Genomic DNA, 16,474 nt, shown 5'->3' with positions numbered 1-16,474 from the left:
CCCCCCCCCCCCAAAAAAAAAAGGAATTCCATTGGGACCTGAGAACATACATTGTATGGTTTCTATTCTTTTAAATTTGTTAAGGTGTGTTTTATGGCCCAGAATGTGCTGTATCTTGGTGAATGTTCATGTGAGCTTGAGAAAAATGTATGTTCTGTTGAATGCTGTTGTTGGGTGAAGTAGTCTGTTGATGTCAGTTGTATCCAGTTGATGGAGGGTGTTGAGTTTGTCCTTAATCATTTTCTGCCTGCTCGGGCTGTCCATTTCTGAGAGGGGGTGTTGAAGCCTTCAGTTGTAATAGCGGATTCATCTGTTTCTGCCAGTAATTCTATCAGTTTGCCTCATGTGTTTTTGAAGCTCTGTTATTAGGTACATACACATTAACAATGGTTATGTCATAAAGAAATGACCCCATTTTTATTATGTAATACCCCTCTTTAAAGTGGGTTTCTTGTAGACAACAGATAGTTGTGTCTTGAATTTTTTATCCTTTTTTGTCTTTTAATTGGTATATTCAGACTGTTCACATTTAAAGTGATTATTGATATAGTTGGATTAATAGTTACCATATTTGTAATTGTTTTCTTTTTTAAATTAATTAATTAATTTATTGGCTGTGTTGGGTCTTTGTTGCTGCACACGGGCTTTCTCTAGTTGCACCGAGCGGAGGCTACTCTGTGGTGCACAGGCTCCTCATGGCCATGGCTTCTCTTGTTGCAGAGCACGGGCTATAGGTATGTGGGCTCAATAGTTGTGGCTCACGGGCTTTAAAGCACAGGCTCAGTAGTTGTGGCGCACGGGCTTAGTTGTTCTGCAGCATGTGAGATCTTCCTGGAGCAGGGATCAAACCCATATCCCCTGCAATGGCAGGCGGATTCTTAACCACTAGGCCACCTAGGAAGCCCTGTAATTGTTTTCTGTTTGTTGCTCTTGTTCTTTGCTTTGTTTTCTACTCTTTTTCTGCTTTATCTGGTTTTATTTGAGCATTTTTCTAGTTCCATTGTTTCTCCTTTCTTAGCATATCAATTATACTTCTTTATAAATATTTTTAGTTTGCATTTTACATTTAAAACTAATCTAAACCCATTTTCAAATAACACTACATTGCTTCACAGGTAGTGCAGATACCTTATAACCAAATTAATCACCCAGTACATCTTGCTATTTTTGTTTTGAACAAACTGTTATCTGTTAGATCAATTACAATAAGAAAAGTAGAAGATATTATTTTCCTTCATTTATTTCTTTTCTTACATTTTTTCCTTGATATAGACCAATTTCTGACCAAATTATTTTCCTTCTCTCTGAATAGGTTCTCTTAACATTTCCTGCCAGGTAATCATGAAATCCCCCAATTTTTATTTGAGAAAATCTTTATTTCTCCTTCGCTTTTAAAGGACAGTTGGTGGGTTTTTCATTCAACATTTTGAGTGTTTCATTCTCATCTTGCTCACATGGTTTCTGAAGAGCAGTTTGATATCGTCACTGTCCCGGCTTCTCTATAGCTGAGGTGCTATTTGCTGTTTTCCTGTGGCTTACTTCAAGATTTTCTCTTTGTCTTTGATTTTTTTGCAGTGTGAATATGATATGCCTAGGTGTAGTTTTTTGGTTTTGCTTTTTGTTTTGCTGTTTATCCTGCTTGATGTCCTCTGAGCTTCCTGGGTCTGTGGTTTGGTGTCTTACACAGAGGAAATTCTCAGCCATTATTGCTTCACGTATTTCTTGTGGTTCTTTCTCTGCTTCTTTTTCTGGTAGTCCCGCTACACATTTGTTATATACCTTTTGTAATTTTCTGTTTTGGGATATTCTGTTCCTTTTGTTTTTTTCCTTTTTCTATTATATTTCCTTTTCTGTTTTGGGAGTTTTTACTGATATATCTCCAAGCTCATTGATTTTTCCCTTGGCTCTGTCCATCTACTGATGAACGTATCGAGAGCATTCTTCATTTCTGCTGTAATGTTTTTGGTTTTTAACATTTCCCATTGATTTTTCTTTTCTTAGAATTTCCATTTCTTTGCGTACATTGCCGATCAGTTCTTGCGTGAGGGTCACTTTGTTAGAGCCCTTAGCATATTAATCATGGTTGTTTTGAGTTCTTGGTCTGATAATTCCAAAATCTCTGCCATATCTGAGTCTGGTTCTGTTGCGCACCCTGTCTGTTCAGTGTTTTTTGCCTTTTAGCATGCCTTGTATTTTTTCGTTGAAAGCAGGGTGTGGTGATTCAGGTAAAAGGAGCTGAGGTACGGAGGCCTTCCGTGTGAGGCTGTGTATCTGTCTGGCCAGGGATTAGTCTGTGTTTACTGTTTGCTGCAGCTGAGGTGCCGTTAAATAGGGTCTGATATGTGTCATCTGCTGTTGCCCGTGGATATGGTGGGGGTGCTGGGGAGGGAGCGCTCTAGTTCTCTGATTAGTAGGTCTCTGTCATCCAGTGAGCCTGTGCCCCTGGGCTGTGACGTCATATGCACTTCTCACTGCTTGTTTAGGAAGGACAGAACTGCTCGGGGGCTGGAGTTGGGTGTTTACCTTCCCCCAGGTGGGTCAGGCCCTGATATAATAGTTTTCTTTAAGGAAAGGTCCTTGTTGAGGATAACAGAGTTCTGGTCATAATTTGAAGTGGTTTCTCCCCCTCCACTCTCCCACCTCCCACTGCTTGCCAGAAGTTGGAGGGGATTTTCCTCTAGTCTTCACCCTGAGAGCCTGGGGGGCTTCCTGGAGGCAGAAGTCACATAAGCATGGGGCCCATATGACTGGCCCCCAGAGTTTTGTCTCGAGCTTGTCTGTGCCCACGTCCAGCCCTTGCTCAGTCCCCTTCCAGTGCGCCTGCCAGGCCAGCTCCTGTGGCTTCTCCCCCGGGGGCTGTGGTTCTCTGTTCCCTGTTGCTTTCTCCAGTTTGGGGGGTGGCAGTTGGCCCTGTGACCTTGTTCTCTGATGGATCTGAGAAGACGTGTTGATTTTTCAGTTTGTTCAGCTCTTTTCTTCTGAGCATAGGAGCGACCACGTCAAACCAGAGATGGAAAGTTCATTGTCACTCTGTTAACAACGACCTTGAACATTAGAGTTTGTGAGATGATGAGAAATGTCGACTGTAAGAGAAATCAGTAACCCATTAAAACACTTTCAAAAACTATGTTCATTAGTGGAGATGTGACGTGAGCACAGCTGACACAGCGCTGCGTCCGCACCGCACTCGAGGCCCTTGTTGTTGAGGTCTGTGAGCCAAGTGCTTCGTGGCCCCATGGCCCCTCATTTCTCTGTGCCCATCATGCTGCGGCCTGGTGCTTTGTGACTTAACACGTTTACTTTTAGCGGGTCATGCAGAACCATTGTTTTCAGTTTCCAACCATGACCCGGAAACACAAGCCATCCTTGTCTGTCCTTTTATTTATTTTTTATTTTTATTTTTTGGCCACACCATGTGCCCTGTGCGATCTTAGCTCCCCGACCAGGGATGGAACTGGGGTTCCCTGCAGTGGAAGCCCGGCGTCCTAACCACTACTCCACCAAGGAGTTCTCTTGTCTGTCCTTTTAGGATCCAGATTCCAGCAAAACCTCTAGTTTTGAGGTGTCTTTTGCAGGACTTTGATGACAGCATTGATGCACTGTGGTGGGGAGTGTGGGAGTGTTCTCCTCAGCCGGTAGAGGTTTTGCTAGAAATTTGGAGCTCGCTGCCTCAAGGAGGCCCCCGCTGCGGGTCGGGGCTGCAGCCGGGGGCCCGGTGGGGGCGACACGTGAGGCTCTCGTGGGGTCTGCGGCCCGTGATGGCGCTGGCTCACCCTCCTTGTCTCATGGCACTTTCTCTCTCCACTTTCTTTCAGTACGTAGGCCAGTTAACATCCATACCAGGATACCTGAATCCCTCCAGTAGGACCGAAATCCTGCATTTTATAGACAATGCAAAGGTAACCCCATCTGCCTGACTCCGTCCTCCTACCCTCAGCCTGCTCCACCTCCCAGCCCTGACGTCTGACCCTCAGCCTGTTCTACCTCCTCAACCCAACCTCTGACCCTCAGCCTCCTCCACCTCTTAACCCTGACCTCTGCTCCTCAGCCTGCTCCACTTCCTGTCCTGACCTCTGACCCTTGATCTCTGACGCCGGCTCTTGGCCCTCTGACCCTGGGCCTTCACTGGTCGTGAGGGATGACCCAGTCCCATCACGTTAAGGACGCACCTGGCCTTTGGCCATAAAGACTGTTCCTCAGGCTGAACATTAACTCTGTTCTCCAGACTCGCTCTTCGCGGTTTGGGGCTGTTTTCAAAATTCGCGTTTTCATGGTATGCAAACCACACGCCACAGGTCTGAACCTAAAGGTGGTTCCAGAAGAACCCCGTATGTGGCTTGAGCACAGCCGTGCCCCGGGAGCAAGCGTGGCTGCTCTGGAGGGGGCAGGGCTGTGTCCATCCGTCAGCGTCGGCAGTGTGGGCTGCGCGTGCCCGGGCAGCCTGTGGCTGGGGCCCCATGTTTCTCATGCCTGTGCTTGCTTCCAGAGAGCCCGCCAGCTGCCCGCACAGCTGACCCAGCAGCATGACGCAGTGATCAGCCTGTCTGCCTACAACGTCAGGCTGGCGTGGAGGGACGGGGAGGACACCATCCTCAGGGTCCCTGTCCACGACATCGCCGCCGTGTCCTACGTGCGGGATGACGCCTCACATCTGGTGGTCCTGAAGACAGGTATGGATGGGGGCAGGGTCAGGAGCGTCCTTGGCAGAAGTGACCCACGCCTCTGTCCTAGGAGTGAGCCTGTGGGTGTCATGGAGCTCGGAGACAGCTTCTGCAGTGGTAGGTCAGCCACTGCCGCCCTCTGTGCCTGAGAGCCAGTCCTCCGTCCAGAGAAAGGCAGTGACCCAGGAGGCTGTGAGGAGCGGCCACCCAGCTCAGCCACTGTCGCTCGGCGCAGCCCCGTCCGGGATGCTGGAGTGGCCTCTGGTACCCAGGCGTGGCAGAACCCCGGGCGAAGGCGGCTCCGCAGGTGGAGGGTAGGGCCTCAGCTCAGCCCAGCCAGCATTTGGGCCCCGCCTCTGGCCACGCAGTCCTCCCACTGCTGGGGGTGCAGAGATGACACCAGACCAGCAAGGAGCTCTCAGTCTGCGAGATGTTCTGAGCATGTCCTTGTAGGGGGATCGGAGAGGACCTTAAACCAGCTGTCAGCTCCCCTCGCCCAGCCCGCTCCCCTCGCCTGGTGATGAGGGCGCAGCACTGCCTTACTCGGGGCTCCCGGACAGGCTGCCTGGCAGGGTCCAGAGCCTCTGCCCTGGCATAATGAGAAACGAGGGGAGGAATCACGGTTTCACGCATGCCGTGCCCTTCCCGGGGGGCAGGTTCTCAGGTTGTCGTGGCAGCACTGTCCCGGGCTCCTTTAGGCACCAGCGGCAGCTGGGTTGAGCCCCGGAGCCGTTCATTGCTAAAGGGCCGGAGGCGGGGTGTGAGGGCGGCCAGCCGGCTTGGCCTGGGCCACACACTGGGCTTCAGGCAGTGTGGAGGGAGAGTTGTATTTCTGCTTGAGGTCGGTAGTTCATGGGGATCTGAGGGTTTTTTAAGAGCCAGGGCCCTGATAAACATTCTCATTGCTGACTCCTTCACCTGCAAGGAAGTTCAGATTCAAGGGCCAGTGAATCTGGGATGCTGTTGGCCCACCCGGACGGGTAACTGCAGTGTCTGTGAAGGTGGCTGCCGGGGTTATTATAGCTCCTCTGCTTTGTATGGCTGTGGCTTAGTGTGCCCCCAACACACACACACAGTTACACACACCACGCACACTCACCACACGCACTCGTAACACCCGTGCACATACACATGCCCTCACACACTCAGGTCCTACACACTCACTCTCATTCGCACACGCGCTCACGTACACACGGTCACACACACCCCTGCTCTGTCATACTGCACTTTTGAGCGAGGTCTCCTCTGTGCTCTGCTTGTTCCTCATTTCCCTTCCTTGTGTTCAGTGAGCAGCTGCTCCTTAATGACAGGCATCATTTTAGGGTGAACAACATGAAGCTGCCAACATTTAACCATTGGAATCTACAAAAATGACAGTTTAATGTGGCTCAAACTAGTAGAGAGCATGTGACATGAGTGATCTCGTTTAATCTCCACAGTAAACCTGTAAGGAGGATTCTGTTTGCTTCCACCTTTACTGGTGGACTAACTGAGAGCAGATAGGGTGGGTGACTCGATGGAGGTCACCAGCTTGGTGGGTGGTGGCTGGCTAGTTGAGGAACCGGCTTTGTAACTGCTTCCACCAGGGTTGCCCGGGGCCGTGGTGAGTGCCGTCCCCTGCCCGGGGACCGTCCCCGCTGGAGGCCCAAGGTCTGGGGCCTCCCTTGGGACCAAGCAATGAGGAGACCACTTCTGGCCAGGGGCCTGCAGGCATTTGGGCTGGTGGGAGGGGAGCTGGCCCCTGGGTTTCTTATGTCCAGGACATTTCTCAGTGTTAATCATAGAACAAATTACTAGGAAAATGGGTAACCGATTTTCTTTCTTTTTTTTTTTTTTAATATTTATTTATTTTTGGCTCTGTTGTGGGTCTTAGTTGAGGCATGCAAGATCTTTTGTTGCGGCACATGGGCTTCTCTCTAGTTGTGGCGCCCGGGCTCAGTAGTTGCCCCATGGCACGTGGGATCTTAGTTCCCTGACCAGAGATCAAACTCGTGTCCCCTGCATTGGAAGGCGGATTCTTTTCTTTTTTTTTTTTTTTATTAATTTTATTTACTTATTTTTTTGGGGGTACACCAAGTTCAATCATCTGTTTTTATACACATATCCCCGTATTCCCTCCCTCCCTCGACTTCCCCCGCACCCTCCCTCGAGTCCCCCCCACCCTCCCCGTCCCAGTCCTCTAAGGCATCTTCCATCCTCGAGTTGAACTCCCTTTGTTATACAACAACTTCCCACTGGCTATCTGTTTTACAGTTGGTAGTATATATATGTCTGTGCTACTCTCTCGCTTCGTCTCAGCTTCCCCTTCACCCCCCGCCCCCCCAAACCTCGAGTTCTCCAGTCCATTCTCTGCATCTGCGTCCTTGTTCTTGTCACTGAGTTCATCAGTACCATTTTTAGATTCCATATATGTGAGTTAGCATAGAATATTTTGTCTTTCTCTTTCTGACTTACTTCACTCTGTATTGACAGACTCTAGGTCTATCCACCTCATCACATAGCGCTCCATCTCATCCCTTTTTATAGCTGAGTAATATTCCATTGTATATATATATGCCACATCTTTATCCATTCATTTGTTGATGGGCATTTCGGTTGCTTCCATGTCCTGGCTATTGTAAATAGTGCTGCAATAAACTTTATGGTACATGTTTCTTTTGGGATTATGGTTTTCTTTGGGTATATGCCCAGGAGTGGGATTACTGGATCATATGGTAGTTCTGTTTGTAGTTTTTTATAAGGAAGGCAGATTCTTAACCACTGGACCACCAGGGAAGTCCTGGTAAGAGAGAAAATGAGCTCCATAGGAGAAACTTTCCGAAAAGAGATGAAAACCTGGACCCAGGGCTTTGAGAGCTTTCAAGTTAAAGGAAGAGAATGAACTCCATGTCTCGGAGCGGCCTCCTCGTTCTGGCAGATGTCCCTGAAGGGAAGCCTCCAGACCAGGGCCTCCTCATCTCTCACAGTTCCTGTGCACCTCAGGCACTCTGTGTGTGAGATGGTGCACGTTGCCGTCCTCAGCACAGGCGCCGGCAGTGGTAGCTAACGCTTATTAAGTGCCTACTACACACGGGCCTGTCTGTATGCCTCCTTCGGCCCAGGCTGTGCTGGCATTTGGGACAATGCGGGGTCAGGGGTCGGGGTCAGGTCTGGCTACAGGAGGTTCCATGTGGCAGGCAGAGCTCGGGGGGGCCGTGGATGGATGCTGCTGGGGGATTGAAAGTGGGCTTGCTGTGCGTGGCTTTGGAGCCACACGCCTGCTTCCTTGAGAGCAGCCACGGGTGTGAGCCACAAAGCAACTAAAAATGTTCTATAAAAATAAAATGGAACTTGTGAAATCAGCATTACTGATGTATTTTGTTTAGCTCTTTATATCCAAAACATCATGTCAGCGTGGTCAGGGTAACAGTCGCTAGTGAGCGATCACACAGTCTTCTTTGTCCTGAGACCTTGTGGGTAGTTTCCACTTCGGGCGCGGCTCAGTACCTCTGGCCCATGGCCGTGTGGGACGGTGCAGTCAGGGCGTAACTGTAGGATTCGTGGGGCTCAGCCTCCACACAGGGTGCCACCAGCCCTGCCCTATAGAGCCCTGGTCTTTGCAGGCCCACCTACCCTAAGGCAGGCTGTTCCTGGCCAGGTTCCCGTCTCTCAGCCATGTCTGAGCTTTGGGGGGGTCTCCCTCCTGGGGTGGGCTTGTCCTTGAGATACCTCGGCACCAAGGGAGCTTGAGCCTTCACCTTCACTTCCTGCTCCCAGGTGTGTCAGCGTGGATGTGCCTGGAGCCCTGTTCCTGCAGAAGCTTCCCCGGGCCGCGGGCCCCCCCTTGCCACCTCAGGAATTCCCCCTCACATCCCACAAGACCTCGTGTGAGGAGGTGGTGTGTAGTGTTAGGAGCACAGGCGGGGGCTCTCACATCTAGATCCTGACCTGGCCTCTGCCCCTAACGCACCCTCGGGCCTGGCGCTTTGCCACCTGTGCCTCAGTTTCCCCGTCTCCTGTCAGGACTGTGTGGTAACCCTGTCACTAGAACGCTGTGAATGCCTTCTTTTGTGTAGATTAAAAGCAGCTGGATATTGCCAGTTTCATATCTCCGCCTAAGATATTCGCAGTCTTTGGCAAAGATGCTAGAAGGTCATGTGAGGTAATGGTTCTCAGTGGGCAGTGGCGGGGGAGTATGAGGATGGGAGGGCGCTCTTGTGAAGGGAAGGTTGGGGGGGCAGTGTGCCTCGGCCTGTTCCCACCTGAGTCAGGTAGGAACTGCCTAGAGCCTGCTGTTGGGCTCCCCACACCTGCCCTAACCTGCCATGCTGTTGACTTCCCAGCCCAGGACCCTGGCATCTCCCCCAGCCAGAGTTTGTGTGCAGAAAGTTCCAGAGGCCTCACCGCAGGCTCCTTGTCGGAGAGTGGAGTGGGGCCTGTGGAGGCGTGCTGCCTGGTCATCCTGGCTGCGGAGAGCAAGGTGAGCGGGGTGGGCAGCTGGGACCCAGGCCCTGTCCGCAGCCTGCCCGTGCCACCCGTATCCTGGCTGAGCCCCACCTCCAGGCTTGCCCAGGCTCCACCCATACCAGCCCCAGCCCCACCCACCGCCTGACCCAGGTCCCACCCAGAGTCCCACTGAGTCCCATTCTGGTGCCTCCCTGCTGGTTCATTCTCCTCTTGGTGGGCCTCATCCCTCCTTCCTCCACACTGTTGGGGGCTGTGGTCTGCACCCCAAGCTGTGCCCTTGGGGAGGATTCTTGGGAGGGGCGAGTTAGGGCTTGGGGTCCCTGCTTAAGCCACCCAAGAGCTGCCAGTCTCGGGGAGCCCTCTGATTCCCTTGTGTTTAGTTCTCACATCTGTAAAACCAGAGCAGGGATGCCCTGCCTTAGGCAGCCTCTGATCAGCATCCCTCCTCCCCAGCTCTGCCCATCTTCCAGCTGGGTAGCTCTTCCTCGTGAGGCCACCTCCCTGGCCTGTCCGCACGGGAAGCTCCTCCAGACGTTGCCCCATGTCCCGGGGCAGAGCCGTCCCCAATGGGACTGTGGTGACAGCACTCACGTGAAGCAGTTGTGCAGTGTCGGGAATGCTGTCCGTGTGACCTGGCACGGGTGCCGTTCCCTCCCTGCCCCTCTTCTGAGGCTGGGACAGGAGGGGTGACACGGTGCTGGCTGGAAGGGCAGTGGAGGAGGAAGGCTGGCAGCTGACGCTCCTGCGGGTCCTGGGCGCGTGCTGGTGTCCTTGCGGCCCCATCGGGCAGTGGGAGGCAGCGGGTCCTCAGTCCAGGTGTTTGTTCTGCATCTGAGGTGTCAGATGCCTGGGAAGCTGCCCAGGAAGCCTCAGCCTTGTCCTCCGTTGGCAGGTCGCCGCGGAAGAGCTGTGCTCCCTGCTTGGCCAAGTCTTCCAGATCGTGTACACGGAGTCCACCATCGACTTCCTGGACAGAGCCATATTTGATGGGGCCTCGACACCCACCCACCACCTGTCCCTTCACAGTGGTACGTGAGCAAGAGGGCGGGCGGCCCCACCTCCCCTTCCCACCAGGGCGCTGCCATGAACTCCTCCAGGACAACACCTGGGCGGCCTCTTTGTGCGGTGACACTGTGGCCACCGTCCTCGGCGGTTTGAGCCGATGCCTTTTGTTCCCAGATGTCACTGTTCACATTAATCTGCAGGTTTAGTCAAGGCAGACGTGTTCCCCCCACTCCCTCTTTTAGGCCACCTGGTGGCTTCCTGCATAACTTGGGGGCTGTGAACACTTTTTCTGGAACCGCTTGTGGCTAAAGTCACTTTACCAAACGTAGAGGGCTGGGGGGGCCCCCAGTGCCGTTGCTGAGAGTGGGTGTGGGGGTTGGGGGGAGGGGGCAGGGTGGGGGACCGTGGCAGGAGGAGCAAGGAGCTCGGAGGCAGTGCAGTGGGACCAGCGCTCAGAGCCGCTGCCTCCACCTGGGCATCTGGGGAGCGTTTTCGGGAATCCGTGAGTGTGCACAAGATGCTTCCTTTATGTGTAGCTCACTTAAGCTCAATCTTCTAAACACCAAGAGTGTGTACTTTTCAAATATACAGTTTAGGGAGGATCCATAGCTTCTGTCTGTCAGGCAAGCAGAAAGAAAGATATTGGAGAGAGCGCAGAACCCTTGGTGTGTTTACGGAGCTGAGGGGGCTCTTTGAGGAAGGCTGGTTCTCTCGCTTCTTCCTTGTCTCACTGTTTGTGCTGCAGCCGCTCGCAGACCTGCAGAGCCAGCCCGGCAAGGTGGAGAGGTTGAGGCCCAGAGGCCAGGTGGCGTCCCCAGTGGGTGGCGGGTGGTTTATTGAGCTGTGTTTAAACATTCTGCGTTAGTGTGCTTGCTTTGGCTCCTGTGCATTAAAATTCCCAATAGGGTCTTTTTTTTAATAACCTTTTTTACTAAAAAGTACACAACTCGTAAGTGTCTGGTTGAAAGCGTTTTCACGCAGTAAACACAGGATGTTCCCCATCAGGGCCTTCCCGCGTGGCTCCTCTCTGCCGGCCTCCTGTCTGCATGGGCGTCCTTTGTGCCTCCTCCCTTCAGGTCTCTCCTGGGGTCCAGGCGCGCACACGCACTCATACCATGTGGGCACATGCACCCATCACATACATCACACGCATCGCACACGCATGTCATGCACACATGCCACGCAGCACACACAATCCCTTCATGCACGCACACTCCCCACGTGCACACGTTCTCAGACATGCTGTCCTCTGCTGCTTTCCGCCTCAGGGTCTTCTTTGCTGGGTCTCTCCTGCTGTTGTGACAGGTCCCCATGACTGAGCAGCTCAAGCCACACAGACTCAACCTCTCACAGTTCTGTAGATCCAAGTCTACTGTGGGGCTCACTGGCTCAAATCAGGGTGCAGGCTGGCGGCCTTCCTTCTGAGGCTCCGGGGAGAAGCTGTTTCCTGCCTTTTCCAGCTTCCGGCGGCCTTCCTCTCTCCATGGTCCCAGCTATGGTGGCATCACTGACCTCCTGTTGTCGCAGCTCCGTCTGCCCCCTCCTCCTCCACACTGCAGGTCTGGGGCATATGTCAGGCCCACTGAGATAGTCCAGGGCGTCTTCCTGTTGTAGGGTCAGCTGCCCAGCGACCTCCACCTCTGTGGCAACGTCACCTGGCATGTGCACAGGTTCTGGGGTTTGGATGGGGGCACCTTGGGGCCATTATTCTGCCTAAGCACACTTCCTTCCTACCGCCAGGAATGTCCATTTCCTCTCCCTGACCCCTCCCCACTATGCTTTCTGACCCCTTTTCTCTTAAAGCTTCATTTGGTACATGTAATGGCACCACGGCATCCCTCCTGGTCTGTGTCGTACAGACCTTAGGTCATCTCTTCGGTGTTGCCCAGGTAGCTGCTGTGGACCAGGCCCTCTGCTGGTCTGAGGGTCTCAGGCCTCCTGAGACCCCGTCTCTGTCCTCGGGGAGCAGCTGTCCCCATATGGAGCCCAGCTAGGTCCAGGCTGGGGGTCAGACCTGCTGGCTCTGATGGTGGCTTCTGCCCTCACCAGCTGTGTAACATGGGGCAAGTTGTATAACTTCTCTGATTCAGTTCCTCATCTCAAAGTTGGAGCCGTGGTGATATCTGCTGGGCTCAGAGAAGACAAAGTAACACAGCCCCCAGGACGCTGCTGGCGTGCTGCCCATGTCCACCAGTGGTGCTTCCCTTGTCCCAGCCACTGGGGAGCCCTCTCCAGCCCCTCCACTTGGCACATCCTCCGAGGACCAGAGTGTTGTCTTGGCTCCTGCCCAGCCCTGCAGCAGATGGCGGGTGCAGGCAGAGGGGCGCACCCCAAGGGCCTGGCCAGCTCTGCCCACAAAAGCGTGCAGGCTCCCCACCACCGGGGCTCTGCGTCTTCTGCTTAGAGCTTGGATGCTGGGCCCAGTGCCCCTTCCCTCCCATAACCAGAAGCTTCTGTGTTCTGCACTCTCTGCACAGACGACTCTTCCACCAAGGTGGACATGAAGGAGCCCTATGAGACGGAAGCCAGCACTTTGTGAGTACCCTGCCCTGGGTGTCAGCGGTGCCAGCAGGTCTGCCCGGCCCCAGCGTCCTCCTCGGGTTTCCCTCCTCCTGCCCCCTCCCCCTCCCCCCACCGTCACTCCCCCCCCTTCAGGAGTTTTCCAGTGAGTGGGCTCCCCCAGGTCACACCAGTGACGTCATTGCCCCCTGGAGCCCCTGCTAGGCTGCTGGCCCCTTCTGTGTCCTTCCCTGCGTGTGTCCTTCTCTGTCCTGCCCCGGGCCCCTCCCTCCATGACAGGCCCCCTTCTCCTCTCAGACCCTGGCCCTAATGGGGCCCCTGTGGGGTCGAGGGCGCCGGCCTGGGGCAGGGCTGGAGGGCCGCCCACCCATGGCTCGACGCGCGTCCTTACAGCTCCTTCCCCGAGTGTGCACACGCAGGCGGCGTGTCGCCCTTGTCCTTCTGCCTTCAGACAGCGCCCCACACCAAGACGGTCAGTGAGAGCGAGCTGAGCGCCACGGCTGCCGAGCTGCTGCAGGACTACATGCTCACGGTATGCTGCCCGCCACTGGCAGGAGACCCTGGCCGGAGAGAGCCCACGTGCTCCAGCAGATCTGTGCTGGGGCTGGTGCCTTAGGGCGAGAAGCTTCTGGGGCAGGGGCAGAGGGAGGGGTGCGGAGGAAGGCTTGCTTCTCTGTGGGTGGGGCTGGGGGTGAGCAGGGATGTCTTGCTTATGACTGGGCCTCGCTGCCTTTCCCACCAGGTCAGTCTTTGGGAAGAGCGTGAGTTGGCCGAGGCCTGAGCTGGGGGCTGCTCTGGCCTCTGGGGCTGGACCGCGGGCCTGTCCCTGGGTCTCTGGTGGTGAATGGTAGCAGGAGGACCAGGTCACTCCCTGGAAGGGCCAGATGGGCCCTGTCACCGCTCAGCAGACTTTTTCCTCCATCCCCCGACTTCACTTGATTTTGTCATTAGCAGCTTGGTCGCCTGGCCGAGCGTCCCTCTGGGCTCTGGGCTGCCGGTCAGCGGCCCCTGGCAGTGGGGTGCAGACGCGCGCCCCCCACCCGCTTGTGCTCAGCCCGGTCCGCCGCAGCCGCAGGTTAAGGCAGACGGTGCTGGCTCCTTGCTGGCCTCTGAGGCGCTCTGTGCGGGTGTGGGGGCCTCGGGGCTGGTCTGGGGCTCCCTCTCTCCTGCCAGCCAGGGCAGTGGAGCTGCGGGTCCTCTGGGGTGCGGTGGGGTGGGGTGCAGGCAGGGTGGCGGCAGCGCACCGGTCACCACCCCGCTCGAGCCTGGCTCTCTCGGCAGCTGCGCACCAAGCTGTCGTCACAGGAGATCCAGCAGTTCGCGGCGCTGCTGCACGAGTACCGCGACGGGGCCTCGGTGCACGAGTTCTGCATCAACCTGCGGCAGCTCTACGGGGACAGCCGCAAGTTCCTGCTGCTTGGTGAGCGCGCGACAGACGGGGGCTCCCTTAGGAAGAGGGTTCAGCTGGCAAGGCCCAAGTGATTCTGCCAGGAGGGCTCTTCCCAGTGACTGGTGGGACCCACCCCCGGGGAAGCAGGGGGAGCCAGACTGAGAGTGAGGCGGGTGCCGCGCTGCGGGCCGGGCTGGCTCTTCAAAGGCGCTGCTTGAGCAGGTTTGGAAGGGTGGGCAGGAGCTTGCTGGGTGGAGGAGCGAAGACAGCCTTCCCAGCGAAGAACAGCCATAGCGGAGGCGCTGAGAGTTTAGCACGCAGAGGCAGCGCGGCAGACGGGTGCTCAGGGCCTGCCACAGACAGCTGGATGTGGCCCTGGACGACTACCCACATGCGCGAGGACGGGGGCATGGCTGTGCTTTCCCTGCACTGACCCCAGAGAACACGGCTGAGTGATGGTGGGTGGGGGGTGGGGGAGGGAAGGGAGGCAGACCTGCTATTCCAGTAAGTCTTGCTGACCCCACATCTCCCTGGAGTCAGTCACCAGCCAAGGCTGGGGTCCACGGCCTCTTTTCATATTGTTCTCACACAGGAGTGAGTCTCTTTCCGGGAAGTGGGTGGTTGCCGGGAGCTAGGAGTGCAGCTGGGCAGTGGGGCTGTCCTGCATCGGCCTCCCTTTCATCCTCTCCTCCCCTCCATTTGGAAACCTGTGAAATGGGGCTTCTGTGAAGACTGTGGGGAGTGACATAGGGGTATGGCTTCTGGCCTGTGCTAGCCCTGTTACAGCAGCAGCGCCAGTCCAGGGTCCACAGCACCCGCCAGGGTTGGGCCAGACACGGGCGGGTGGTGGGGTGGGCGCCCCTCGGCTGCGGACCCCCAGGGGCAGGCACGCACGTGCTTCCTGCGGGAGATGCGGGCTCAGGCGTGCTGTGTGTCTGCAGGTCTGCGGCCTTTCATCCCTGAGAAGGACAGCCAGCACTTTGAGAACTTCCTGGAGACCATTGGGGTGAAGGACGGCCGCGGGATCATCACCGACAGCTTCGGCAGGTACCGACGGGCCATGAGCTCCACCTCCACCTCCACCTCCAATGGGAACAGGGCCGCGGGCAGCTCTGACGACCAGTCTGCGCCCTCGGAGGGGGACGAGTGGGACCGCATGATCTCGGACATCAGTAACGACATCGAGGCGCTGGGCTGCAGCATGGACCAGGACTCGGCCTGACGGCGCTGGGGCCCTTGCCAGCCGCCCTCCCCACACGGGCCGCGGGTGCAGGTGGCTCAGCTGTGAAGGAGGCAGCCCGGTGCCGGGGCAGAAGGCTGCGCAGCACCCGCCGGCACGCCACCCTGCCTGGAGAGGGGTCCTGTCAGCCAGACCCCGGACAGCTGTCATTTTGCACATGACGTTTCTATTGAAACTCTCAGAGACCTTAAAAGAAGTTTACTGCAATGTGAATAATTTATCTCTGGTTGCCAGTGTGTTTCTGCTCCTGTGGGCTGTCCACCCTGGCCTCTGTCTCGGGTCCACACGCCGAGGCTCTCACACCTGCTGCCTACGGGGCGGGCCTGATTTGGGTTTGTGGACACAGACCTGGGAGCAGGTGTCCCGAGCACACGCAGACGTGAGCGTCAGGCCCCTGCTGGCAGGACCTGGGCACTGGGCTCTCTGAGGGGCACTGGCTGTCCTCCGGCCCCTCACCCAAGCCCCAGTCCCCAGGTCTCATCCACTGTCCTGGAGGTCTCCACAGCAAACCTGTACACTACCCTTCAGAAGTGCCGTTCCCACCCTGAGAGCACGTCATCTTGGAGCCCAGGGTCCCCGGTTGTCAGGGAAGCCAGTGGGGGCACTGTGCCTGCCCCTTCAAGCCCCTTGGCCTCAGTGCCCCCTGGGCTTGGCCCCTCCTGTGCCCTTGGGACGTGGGGAGGCAGTGGCAGTGACCTCGGGGCAGGGCCATCGTGTTGGAGGCCGGTGCCTGGGCACTGCAGCACGGGCATGGGAAGGCCCAGCTCTGGGACTCCCTCCTCACCCACGAGACGCTGCCGCACCGCGAGGCCTCTGACTGCGTGTGCAGTAAGCCCCGAGCTCAGCAGGGTGGGTACGTGAGTGCCCCGGAGGGAGGGCAGGGCTGTGGGCTCGAAGTACAGCTATGGGAACCAGGCAGGGGTTTGCAGTCCCCTAGGCTCCCCCAGGACCAGGGGCTGGTCAGGTTGGGGCAGAAGGGGGTGGTCTCAGACTTTGCTCTGGCCCCAGCTGTCCAGGAGCTGGTTGTGGACCCAAGCTGGGCAAAGCTAAGGGAGACAGTTGGTAGATGCCATCTCTAGGTGTGTGTGCAAATCGACCTGCCCTGGAAGCATCTAGAACAACTAAAGATGGCCACGAAGTCCAGGGGCCAGCCCTTCCACAGCCCACCCTGTGCTTGAGCACCGGGGGGACCTGGTGTCCTGTGAGTTCTCT

The 16,474-nt window shown here is 55.9% G+C and overlaps 1 protein-coding gene across 12 annotated transcripts in view; it reads left to right on the top strand.

The window, feature by feature from the left end:
- CCM2 (CCM2 scaffold protein) overlaps positions 1-15,482 on the top strand; it is a 56,678-nt gene extending 41,196 nt beyond the window's left edge. For 9 of the 12 annotated variants that reach the window (XM_057732379.1, XM_057732376.1, XM_057732377.1 and 6 more), the window contains 8 exons: positions 3,816-3,899; positions 4,487-4,670; positions 8,984-9,120; positions 10,000-10,135; positions 12,590-12,647; positions 13,026-13,164; positions 13,914-14,052; positions 14,964-15,482. In XM_057732379.1, the coding sequence (XP_057588362.1) occupies positions 3,816-3,899; positions 4,487-4,670; positions 8,984-9,120; positions 10,000-10,135; positions 12,590-12,647; positions 13,026-13,164; positions 13,914-14,052; positions 14,964-15,244 (1,158 nt within the window). In that variant the 3' untranslated portion in view covers positions 15,245-15,482. Of the gene's footprint in view, positions 1-3,815; positions 3,900-4,486; positions 4,671-8,983; positions 9,121-9,999; positions 10,136-12,589; positions 12,648-13,025; positions 13,165-13,583; positions 14,053-14,963 lie in introns of those variants that run through there. The other 3 variants (XM_057732375.1, XM_057732380.1, XM_057732378.1) reach the window with 3 other exon arrangements.
- The last annotated feature ends 992 nt before the right edge of the window (positions 15,483-16,474 follow it).

Source organism: Hippopotamus amphibius, chromosome 4 (assembly GCF_030028045.1).
Source record: "Hippopotamus amphibius kiboko isolate mHipAmp2 chromosome 4, mHipAmp2.hap2, whole genome shotgun sequence".
NCBI classification, from domain to species: domain Eukaryota; kingdom Metazoa; phylum Chordata; class Mammalia; order Artiodactyla; family Hippopotamidae; genus Hippopotamus; species Hippopotamus amphibius.
This window is presented reverse-complemented; position numbering and strand designations above follow the sequence as displayed.